At 38.9% G+C, this 12,506-nt stretch overlaps 1 protein-coding gene across 1 annotated transcript in view; it reads right to left on the bottom strand.

The window, feature by feature from the left end:
* Positions 1-9,539: 9,539 nt before the first annotated feature.
* Positions 9,540-12,506, bottom strand: part of SMG6 (SMG6 nonsense mediated mRNA decay factor) — a 697,848-nt gene continuing 694,881 nt past the window's right edge. The window contains exons 17-19 of the mRNA XM_082247741.1: positions 11,487-11,698; positions 10,613-10,694; positions 9,540-10,169 (exon numbers count right to left, since the gene is read on the bottom strand). Of these exons, the coding sequence (XP_082103867.1) occupies positions 10,039-10,169; positions 10,613-10,694; positions 11,487-11,698 (425 nt within the window). The 3' untranslated portion in view covers positions 9,540-10,038. The remainder of the gene's footprint in view (positions 10,170-10,612; positions 10,695-11,486; positions 11,699-12,506) is intronic.

The raw sequence follows: 12,506 nt of genomic DNA on the forward strand, positions 1-12,506 counted from the left end.
GAACGAGCGGGGGGAGGGAGTGCGCCACCCCCTACAGGCTCGTGGGCGAGCGACGTAGGTCTACATCGCTTTGCCTGTAGGGGGCTGACTGCCGCAGTAAATAGTTGTGCGGTGGTCGGCAAGTGATTAAGGTAGGCTCAGTGATCAGTTTCTGTGCGAAGTAAAGCACATGTGATGGAAACATTAAATTTTTTTAAAATGATCGTTCATTCTGAGGTTTATATGTATCTGTAAAATGGTTACCTGTGGCACAGTGCTTTCCAGACCAGGAAAGAGGAAAAAGATAAACTTTATAATAAAGCTCAAAAAAAAAAATCTTCTAAACTCTGAAGACGTCACCGGAAGTGACGAAACGCATCAGTTTGGACAACATAACGTCATCACGCTACCCTAGTTGGAACGCAAGCCAGAAGTCAGCCGTTATTCCGCGAGGAGGACGGGTGGCCCGCACCGCTGACCACCAGGGATAGTGTGTTTTATGGATTTAACTTGTCTGAACCCGATGAATGGGTAAATAAACCTTTATTAAGACTTTATCACGCTATTTGGAGCCTTTCTTCTTCCCTTACATTGTCTTTTGAATATTACACTTCGGAGTCCAGAGGAGCCAGTATTAGCCCGCAGGACCGCTTCAAGGGGAAAGCCACTTGGCCCAGAGGGCAACTTAAGCCTTAATGGTCTTAGTGTCATACGACACATAAGACCCACGTTATCTGGTAAGTGACCCATCTTATTCACTTTTGGAACCAGCAATTGATACCTTGAACATTCAAGCCAGAGCACTTGCACTTTTTGTGGATAACCACTTATTGAGGACACTCATTGCCTGAGCATAATCACCATTGATTGATGGACTTTTATATTTAATAATTATTCCCTTTTTATAGATCGTGTTGTCTGATAGTATTTATTTATTACAGTCATAGTTACCAAGCATATGACCCACTGCTATGTTTTATGATTTTTAATAATTAATTTATGGTACCTCAATACTGTTTTACTAATCAAGTGTCATTTATGGAGACACATCGGCACTTTATAAGCACAGGTTATAATTTATTGGTAATTTAAATTCATAGGATTGGTTGTTAAAATCATTTAATAGCAAGCGCTGTATTTGGCCTTTTTTACAAAGACCATTTCTGTGGCAAAGAGCTGGAGTGCTTGCTACAGTGGATACAAGCTATAACACCTTGCGTGGGAGGCTGTAATAGGCTTACTACCCTCAAAAGTCTGGTGAGTGAGGGACTGAGAGGGGAGCACCATGTGTTATCACTTGGCACAGATGCAAAGAAGATTTAAAGAAGCACAAGAGCACTTTCAAGAAGAATTTGCCACTTTATTATTTATAGACTTTTTATTGGAGATATTTATTGATTTATTTATTTACATATATGAGTATATAAATAATTATTTTGCACATGCACTAATTATGGTCAAAGAATGGATATGCTGATTGATATATTTATTGATTCATTTACATCCAAATACATTTAGGCATATATGCACTTTATCACCAATAAAGCACCTTATATTTATTATGTATTAATTTAAGCACTAATATTTTTTTAAGTTGCGCTGACACCCATACCTTTATTATCACTGAAGAAGTTACTCCTTCTTGTCTAGCTGCAGCTCCTTTAGTTATTTAATTTATCACCATAAGCGCAGGTACCCACATTGAATTCATGTGGGATAATGTGTTATGGTCTGATGAAACCAAGGTTGACCTTTTTGGCCATAATTCCAAAAGATATGTTTGGTGCGAAAACAACACTGCACATCACCAAAAGAACACCAAACCCACAGTAAAGCATGGTGGTGGCAGCATCATGCTTTGGGGCTGTTTTTCTTCAACTGGAGCAGGGGCCTTAGTCAAGGTAGAGGGAATTATGAACAGTTCCAAATACCAGTCAACAGTGGCACAAAACTTTCAGACTTTTGCTACAAAGCTGAACATGAAGAGGAACTTCATCTTTCAGCATGACAAAAACCCAAATCATACATGCAAATAAACAAAGAAATGGCTTCACCAGAAGAAGAATGTTTTGGATTGGCCCAGCCAGAAGCCCAGACCTGAATCTGATGGAAAATTTGTGGGGTGGTGATCTAAAGAGGGCTGTGCACAGGGGATGCCCTTGCAATCTGATAGATTTGAAGTGTTTTTGCAAAGAGTGGGCAAATATTGCCAAGTCAAGATGTGCCATTCTGATAGTTCATACCCAAAAAGATTGAGTGCTGTAATGAAATCAAAAGGTGCTTCAACAACGTTTTAGTTTAAGGGTGTGCACACTTACGCAACCATATTATTTTAGTTTTTTATTTTTACTTCCCTCCACCTAAAAGGTTTCAGTTTGTTGTTCAACTGAGTTGTACAGTTTATAGGTCACATTAAAGGTAGAAAAAGTTCTGAAATTATTTATCTCGGTCTCATTTTTTTACATAACAGAAATCTGACATTTTAACAGGAGTGTGTAGACTTTTTATATCCAGTGTATGTAACATTCCAATTTTTTGATACACTGAATGTTTGTTTTCACTAGCTGTAAGCCATAATCTTCAAAATGATACAAGAAATGCTTGAAATATATCACTCTGTGTGTGACACAGTTAAATAAACTACAATATATGAGTTTCCCTTTTTAAATTGAATTACTGAAAGAAATTACCTTTTTGATGATCTAATTTTATGAGATACACCTGTATGTATATATATATATATATATATATATATATATATATATATATATATATATATATATATACATATACACACAGTGCCTTGCGAAAGTATTCGGCCCCCTTGAACTTTGCGACCTTTTGCCACATTTCAGGCTTCAAACATAAAGATAGAAAACTGTATTTTTTTGTGAAGAATCAACAACAAGTGGGACACAATCATGAAGTGGAACGAAATTTATTGGATATTTCAAACTTTTTTAACAAATAAAAAACTGAAAAATTGTGCGTGAAAAATTATTCAGCTCCCTTAAGTTAATACTTTGTAGCGCCACCTTTTGCTGCGATTAGAGCTGTAAGTCACTTGGGGTATGTCTCTATCAGTTTTGCACATCGAGAGAATGAAATTTTTGCCCATTCCTCCTTGCAAAACATCTCGAGCTCAGTGAGATTGGATGGAGAGCGTTTGTGAACAGCAGTTTTCAGTTCTTTCCACAGATTCTCGATTGGATTCAGGTCTGGACTTTGACTTGGCCATTCTAACACCTGGATATGTTTATTTGTGGACCATTCCATTGTAGATTTTGCTTTATGTTTTGGATCATTGTCTTGTTGGAAGACAAATCTCCGTCCCAGTCTCAGGTCTTTTGCAGACTCCATCAGGTTTTCTTCCAGAATGGTCCTGTATTTGGGTCCATCCATCTTCCCATCAATTTTAACCATCTTCCCTGTCCCTGCTGAAGAAAAGCAGGCCCAAACCATGATGCTGCCACCACTATGTTTGACAGTGGGGATGGTGTGTTCAGGGTGATGAGCTGTGTTGATTTTACGCCAAACATAACGTTTTGCATTGTTGCCAAAAAGTTAGATTTTGGTTTCATCTGACCAGAGCACCTTCTTCCACATGTTTGGTGTGTCTCCCAGGTGGCTTGTGGCAAACTTTAAAACAACACTTTTTATGGATATCTTTAAGAAATGGCTTTCTTCTTGCCACTCTTCCATAAAGGCCAGATTTGTGCAGTATACGACTGATTGTTGTCCTATGGACAAAGTCTCCCACCTCAGCTGATCAGTCTTCTCCTTGTATGAGCTGAAAGTTTAGAGGGACGGCCAGGTCTTCGTAGATTTGCAGTGGTCTGATACTCCTTCCATTTCAATATTATCACTTGCACAGTGCTCCTTGGGATGTTTAAAGCTTGGGGAATCATTTTGTATCCAAATCCGGCTTTAAACTTCTCCACAACAGTATCTCGGACCTGCCTGGTGTGTTCCTTGTTCTTCATGATGCTATCTGCGCTTTAAATGGACCTCTGAGACTATCACAGTGCAGGTGCATTTATACGGAGACTTGATTACACACAGGTGGATTCTATTTATCATCATTAGTCATTTAGGTCAACATTGGATCATTCAGAGATCCTCACTGGAGAGATTTTGCTGCACTGAAAGTAAAGGGGCTGAATAATTTTGCACGCCCAATTTTTCAGTTTTTTATTTGTTAAAGTTTGAAATATCCAATAAATTTCGTTCCACTTCATGATTGTGTCCCACTTGTTGTTGATTCTTCACAAAAAATTACAGTTTTATATCTTTATGTTTGAAGCCTGAAATTTGGCAAAAGGTTGCAAAGTGCAAGGGGGCCGAATACTTTCGCAAGGCACTGTATATATACATACACACATGCACACAGATATACACTATTGATGAATTCTTTCAATCAAATCGGCTTCTTTTCTTCTGTATTAATAAAAAAAAAATCCTCTATGATCCAGTGATGATCCTATTTAAAGATTGAATAATGCTTTACTTTTTGTGAGCGCCGGGGATTCAATACTATAACCCCTGGGGGTGGCTTCATCAATAAGCTCAGAGATACAGGATGATGCTGAAGATAAAGGCAATGACATCATTACATGGCAACGTTCCCTGCAGCATGCAAGACTGTCCACCACACCACCACAGGAAGAAATAGGAAGAGAACCCATGGCATCATGTGAGTGGCTGGAAGACTGCAGGAACAAAATGAAGTTAGGAGGTTGGGGACAGTATTAAATTCTGGTACTAGGCTTTAAGTTACTGTATATGAAAGAGAAGAGGCGGTGCAAACGCCTAGTGCATTACCTGTGGACACCTTTAAAAAGTTTATATTAAACTGCCAAAAAATCGCATGTAGAGAATCCACCACATGTGGAAAAGTACATGTCCCTGTAACTGGACAGCTGACGCGTTTTGGGAGTCACGCTCCCTTCCTCAGAGCTCTGAGGAAGGCAGTGTGACTCCCAAAACGCGTCAGTGGTCCAATTACAGGGACATGTTCTTTTCCACATGCGGTGGACTCTCTATATGCGATTTTTGCTCTTCATGTCGGAGTAGGTTTTTGGCATTTTAATAAACTTTTTAAAAGGTGTCCACCACGGGTAATGCACTAGGCATTTGCGCCTCCTTTTCTCTTTCATGTGCTTATGTTTGGAGTTCCCTGCCTGAGGAGAGCGGCACGCCTGTAATCCCCATCGGAGGGAGCGCTTGGGAGATTCAGTTGTTTTAAGTTACTGTATGTCTGATAAGATCCCTCAGTGAAAAGGGGATGAGTAAATAAAAATTAAAGAGTTGTGTGACTCCTCGCATCAGTATCTGTATGATCATCCTCCCTATGGTTTCACTGCTAGATCTAGCCGAACGCATTAGGTGTTCAGTCTGATCCCTCTTGTACCACATTGTATTCTAACTGTAATGTCTCCCTTCATTTTGTAAAACACTGAGCAAACTGTTGGCATTATATACATCCTGTATAATAATAATGAGCAGATACAAAACAGATCATAAAAAGTTTACTCAATTTGTAATTGTAGTGATAGGATGTGTCCCTTCTTAAATGTATCACATACAAGAGGATTTGTGGTAAATATGATGGTCACAATATGAACTATGAAAGAATGATGATGAGAAAATGCAATAACCTAATACAGAAACCAATCAGTAATAATCTTTAATATTACTATAGTAAACCAAAATCGAATTGGTAGTGTACTGCACAATTTTTGCCACACTGAACAAGTCTAATAAATCTGTGCAGCTGGAAAACTGCTCTCCTTACATTTAAAATGTTCGGTGCTTGTTCAAATTCAATATATCTGCATCTAATCCAAAGAGTACACAAAAGGTATTAGTTTGTGATCTCTCTGAAAATAATGGGTTACAGTCAATAAAGGGAAACAATCCTACAGAATAATAAACACACTGACTACATTTTTAAAAAGGTTTATTAAGAGCTTTTTTGTCAACCAAACACAATGTTTAAAAATAGCACGACAAATATTCTTGTCGGGGGAAAAAACAAAACAAAACATGTAATGGAAAAAATAGTATGACACCGAAGCAAAACTCATGCTACACAGGTGACAAGGAACACAACAAAACATTTGGAAAAAAAACAAAAAACTTTATAACAGTAGCAAGACAACCCAAGCAAATATAATAGATTAATGGAACCGGACTGTCGTAGGCTACAAGACGTTTTCTGGATATTACCTACTGTGGGCCATATTGTCCAGAAGTCTGAGCTCATTACCAGGACACTATAATTATCATTAATAATGAGGCACAAGGCGAACCCTCAGCAACTAGCCAAGATCTTTAATGAGACTAGTTTATGGCTGGCAGTTTTTTGCCATAGGTTACTGCACACATCTATGCCATTTGCAAATTATTAAATAAATCACACAGTACAACTCAAAACTGATTTTTTTATTTGAACTGGGTTTAGGCAGGTCATCCACTGACTCAATTCGAAGCTTTGCGCATCACTTGGGTGAGTCATTATGAAAAGGTCCCACTTTTAATACCATTGGGTTCTCTATACCAATCTACAACAGTGTTGCACTGTGAAAAAATTATACAAGCTATGCACATACAAAGAGTAAAAAGGGAAGCGTAACTAAAAACAGATCATTGAACTGAGACAGACGGAACTAGCTCCCATCATCCTCAATCCTATGAAGTGTGAATCATATAAACACTATGTAAATCATAACAATTGCATAAAAAATACATGCAGGGGAATAAAATTGAAGATAAGTCCATATGTGTGCAGTTTAAATTAACAGTGACATTCTTCCCCGTCACCGGCCTCCTTTTTTGATCAGGAAGTCTCAATCCTTGTCCCTTGGTGGGGATCCAATTGGCCAATCTGTGAATCAGAATCCTTTGAATGTTTAGACTGTTACACTGGAAGCACCAATAATCTGTGAGTATCTGGTGTTTGTTTTTTAATAAAGAGAAGGTTTTTAAGGGTATAAGCACTATTGAGTTTCTTTCACCTATGTTATAATGACATCAATGAATGGAGATGGGTGACGAAACAAGGAGCAATCATTGGGAGCTAATTGGATACCTCTAGCCCAGGAGAGGCTAAAAGGCGTATTCTGACCAAGCTTAATTGCAAATGTCACACTGCTGAAGGTAATAGTAAAACTAAAGAGGGGGGGGGGGGGACTATTATGGTGATATACGGATTGGACAATAGGAACCCTACCAAGGAAGGAGGATTGAGATTTCCTGATCAAAAAAGGAGACTGGTGACGGGGAAGAATGTCACTGTTAATTTTTAACTGCACACATATGGACTTATATCTTCAATTTTTTTCACCTGCATGTATTTATTATGCACTTGTTATACATAGTGTTAATATGACTCACATTTAGTAGGATTGAGGATGATAGGAGCTAGTATTGTCTGCCTCAGTTCAACGATTTGTTTTTAGTTACGCTTCACTTTTTATTCTTTGTATGTATATAACTTGTATCCTTTTTTTTAAAACAGTGCAGCACTATTTTAGATCGATATTTGCACAACACTTTCGAATGAGTTGGTGATTTGTGCCTGCAGCTCTATATAGGTATTGTGTTATTCATAGTAGCTCACAGGATCCCTTGATATTTACCATTGGGTTCTCTATTTTACATTACCAAGAACACAGAAGCAGGAGTGACACAGTGCTGTCTGGTTTAGGTAACAGCAGAGCTTAGAACTCTGTTAAGCAGATCTTGCTGCTGAAGCCCACCACATGGCATCCATCTGAAACCTAAATATCAAATTTGCATAGACCTTGCTTTTAAATGGTTAAAAACACTACAACATGTAAGAATATATATGCCTGAGCATCGTGCATTGACAAAAGATTGTATGTCCTATTTATCTTGCATGGAAAATGTGCTATACTCCCTACAGGTGGTTTGTTTAGCCTGTATACTGAACTACAAGGACATCTAGCCACAAAAAAAAAAAAAAAAACAACAAAAAACACACACACTACTTTTCCCACTACTTTCCTAAAACGGCTCTAATAAAACGATTTATGCACACAGATCACTCTGATCACAACAAAGTCCACTACATAAAATGATATAACACGCTCATTATGTAGTGATTATCTCCTTTTATCATCACTGCTAGGCTAGTACTGTGGAAAAGACCAGAGCTACTAGCTCCTATCCACTAGTACACAATCCTACCCATCCACATTAATAATGGGTTTTTTCCAAAAGCCAGATTGGCACCTGATCCCATTTCAGCACAGCAAAACATTCCTGTAGTCTCTGCACCAGAGGATTTAGTTAGTTCCCTTATCAAGGTCTATTCTTTTCAATGAAGACCTGTGTGGATGGCCCCCCAAATAAAAAGGGTTAAATAGGGAAAACAGTTCAGGCCAAGAAGAACATAGCCAGGACCATGTGGTTGATTTCTGCCTGGATCTCTAGAGACTGATCTTATAAAGTATTAGAGAAAAGGATGACATCAGGACCTACAGAAGACTTTTAGGATTTTCAGATGTCAGGTCTTGGCTGGGAATGACAGAAACTGCTGAAAGCTTTGGCTGCCAGGGAAACCTGCCGAGAACATCTGTGTAACCTGGTGTGTATATCTATGAAGATCGGTCAAGTACTGGAAGAGCACTGTTGTACACTTCATGGAACAAGAGCATGCTTCATGTCTGAATTTTTTTTTTAGTGGCCACACCCACACACCTCCCCAAACACTGAATCTAGCTTCTAAAAAAAAATAAAAAGGGGTAAAACAAAGAATGCATGATTAAAGGCAAAAAATAGGCTCTCATTAAACCGAAACGTAAGGAAAAAAAAGCTATGTGGTAAACAGGAATTAGGACAATTAATTCATGGCTGACCTCCTGCTCCTGCAAGAAGTCTAATTTGAGAAACCTTATTTAACCTTGGATTAGGTCTAAAAGTAAAAACTAAAAGTACAATAAAAAAAGAAAAAAAAAAAGGAGGAGTCTGCTACCCTGCATATAAAAAAGAATAATACAGTCTAAAATACCTGTGGGGCCTGTAAAATAACATCACTAGTGAACAAAGAATAAAGCTAGGGAAGGGACCTGTGCCACTGGCAGGAGAAAAGAAAATGGTGAAGGCAGCCACTACTAGCCTATAAGGACTCTTTGCTTATCCATCAGGCCAGACGTACACTGAATATTGATCAAAAGAGCATTGTTGTACACTTCATGGAACAAGATCATGTTTCATGTCTGAATTTATTAGTGGCTACACCTCCCCAATCACGGAGACTAGCTCCTACAAAAGAATAAGGGGTAAAACAAAGAAAGAATAAAAGGCAAACAAAAAAAAGGATGCTCTCACTACACCAAAAAAAAACAAAAAAAAAAAAAAACCACAAGCTATGTGGTAAATAGGAGAAGAATGAGGACAATGAAAACATGGCTGACCTCCTGCTTAAACCTTTGCAAGGTGTTTCTGATGTGAAAGGACTGGGCTATAAAATATTTTTGTTTTACCTTAAATTAAGTCTAAAAGTAAAAAAGAAACTAAAAGTAGAGTAAAAATAAAAGAAAAAGAGGAGTCTACTAGCCAGCTCCTAAGAAAGAAAAATACAGTCTCAAATGCCTGTGGGTCTGTAAAATAACATTGGCATCACTGGTGAAGAATAAAGCTAAAGAAGGGATCTGATCCACTGGCAGGAATTAAAAAAAAAAAAAAAAAAAAAAAAGGTGAAGGCTGCCACTAACGAGCCTATAAAGACTCTGCACCCCTGCTGATCAATCAGACCCAACGTACATTGATACTCCTATCTGCACACCACCATCTAGCCCAAATTACAGCAAGCTCCTGTGCTGAGGGTGCAAGCGCAGAATATTTGATTCTGCTCTAGTTTATTTCAGATGGCGGGTTGGAGTCTGGGGGAGCATTTATGTGCATTGACACGGGACAGTTGAATTGCTAGATCAGGACTGACTGTAACAACCTCTTGCCCCAATGGGTCACACACTGGATTTTCTTCTCTTTTTCTTGCACACAAGGATTGCTTCCTTCTGACATGTGGCTGCTTCACCCCACTTTGGCCCACTTGAGAAATGCAGGGATGTCTCGCACAGGGACGTGCCTGGTCAGGGCCTTGACTCTGAGGTTACGGTCATCAGTTAGCAGGACAACTTCTCTTCTCAGGCGTATTGGATCATCTGAAAAGAGGACAGAGAGTAAGATGAAAACATAGGAGAGGAAAATTAGGAAGGGCATATGAGGTACCAGACTCAGCAGCCAAAAGGAAATATGCAACAGCTTAGCAGCAAGTTCTCACAGAGAAGGAACGTGGGAGCGGAGGTTGACTGTGAAGAGGAGGGGGAAGCCTGTCACTATCTGACACTGGTAACCATCCACTGTGTTAAAAACCAGAGGCCAGAACTTGTCAGTCCTAGGTCAGAATCTCTCGTATAAACAACAAGGACAGCTGTGGCAGGTTAATCCTTTAACAGATGTTCTTGGGCAGCTAATGATGTCACTTTAATCTGCCACAATAGGACAAGGATTAAGTGGCACCACTCAAGGTGTTTATATCAGCATATTAGGTCCAAGGACCAAAAAGTATGCATATGTTGCTGAACTATATCCATTGAGAATTTACCTTTATTTGATGGCATGAATTCTTTTGCGCTGTCCTTGCAGTAATGCAGACAACAAGACAAGATCAAATCATCATTGTTGCCCTGGAAAAAAATACAGAATAGAAATTAAAAACACTTCAAGTTTATTGTATTCAATTTTAAACCACCAACATAAATCTTGCATTGTAATGTCCCTCTCACAGTCACTAATGCACACACCAAGGCTGAATGTATTACTAGCCAAATGCGTTACCATTGTTCATGGTTGAGGGAGGAACAGGAAGAATCTTGATAAAGCCTGCGCAAACATGAGCAAAAAATACAGATTCTATGCAGAATTTAAGGTTTTAAGGGACTGAACCAAGGAGCCTTTTGCTACAAACCAAAATATTAACCAAGGAGTACATTTTTTTTAAGTCACTCGATTTTCACTTTGTGCTTGTTCAATATAGTTTCAGAGTGCACAGGCTGCATGGTGGCTAAGTGGTTAATATTCATAGCTTGCAGCATTACAGTTTTCTGTTCGATTATTTCCAGGGACATCATCTGCATGGTTTTATTTTCTCCCTTGCCTTAATAGGTTTCCTCAAATTTCCTCAACAATTCAAACACATATCGAGTTGTTAACCGTCTTCGCTGCAAATCTGCTCTATACAAGTGTGCTTGTATCACAATAGTAGGGACAACAGACAGTAAAGTTCATGTGTTTAGGGAATGCTGTGAAGGATCTATTTAATCTATAAAGCACTATGTAAAATATTGTTCCTAAATTAATATGACAAAAATAAATAATAACAAACAGAAGAAGCCACAGGAGTAAGCAAAGAAGACAGACCATCTATTCCATTACATAGGCGATAAAGAGCAGTCAGACAAATTTAACAACAATGGTACCTTCTGGCCAGAAATATCTTCACTGCGAAAGGCGATAGACTCCAGTTCATTGCCACGGCTTGTAAGTGCTCGCAGATTGGGGTCTCGAGCCTCAAACCTCTGCTCTAGAAACTGGATGGCTTTCTTGGCTTTCTCCTGAAGTGAGCGAGTATGTCCAGCACTGCGTTGATCAAATTCCTGTCCTTTGGCAAGACCATCCAACTCATGGATAACTGCAAAACAAAAATATGCCAACAACTCACAAAAGGTATCAGAGGAAAAAACTGAAATAAGAACACATAGAAGACAGATAGGTTTTAAGTATTAACTCCTAAATTAAGATCTACCATTACATGTGTCCTATTTTAGGAACTGTACCAAAGCAGGACAGTAGCTTTAAACTTCATTATCAAAGAGTGTACTAGGGATATATTAAAAGGTACCCTATATATCTGCTAATCTGAATGTTAGATGCCAGACAAATGCTTATAGAAATATCAGTCAGATGTGGATCTCCTCTACCTGACTGGTATAATTGCACTGTGGAACAGTCAAAGAAATGGATTCACTCACAGGTGCCCTAACCATCTGCCTGAATGTTCCATCTTTTGATGGGCAAAAAGAGTTAATTTGTATTGCAAAAGAAACAACAATACACCATTCTGTATTATATATATTTGTACATATACACAGAGTGGACACTTTATTGGGTGTATATGCTTTGCAATACAAACTGGCAAACAAAGCATGTGACTGCAACTCTACAAGTAAACACAGACACAATATGGTCAAGGAGTGCAGCTCTTTGAACAAACATCAGAATGGGGAACATGGGTGATGTAAGCCAGTGGTCCTCAACTCCGGTCCTCGGGGCCCACTAACAGGCCAGATTTTAAGTATTGCCGTGGGGAGATGCAGACTAGAATACTGCAATCACTGAGCAGCAAATGAGATCACCTGTGATATAATTTAGTTATCTTGCAAACCTGGCCTGTTAGTGGGCCCCAAGGATCGGAGTTGAGGACCACTGATGTAAGCAAC

Source organism: Pelophylax lessonae, assembly GCF_965119305.1.
Source record: "Pelophylax lessonae genome assembly, chromosome: 2".
NCBI classification, from domain to species: domain Eukaryota; kingdom Metazoa; phylum Chordata; class Amphibia; order Anura; family Ranidae; genus Pelophylax; species Pelophylax lessonae.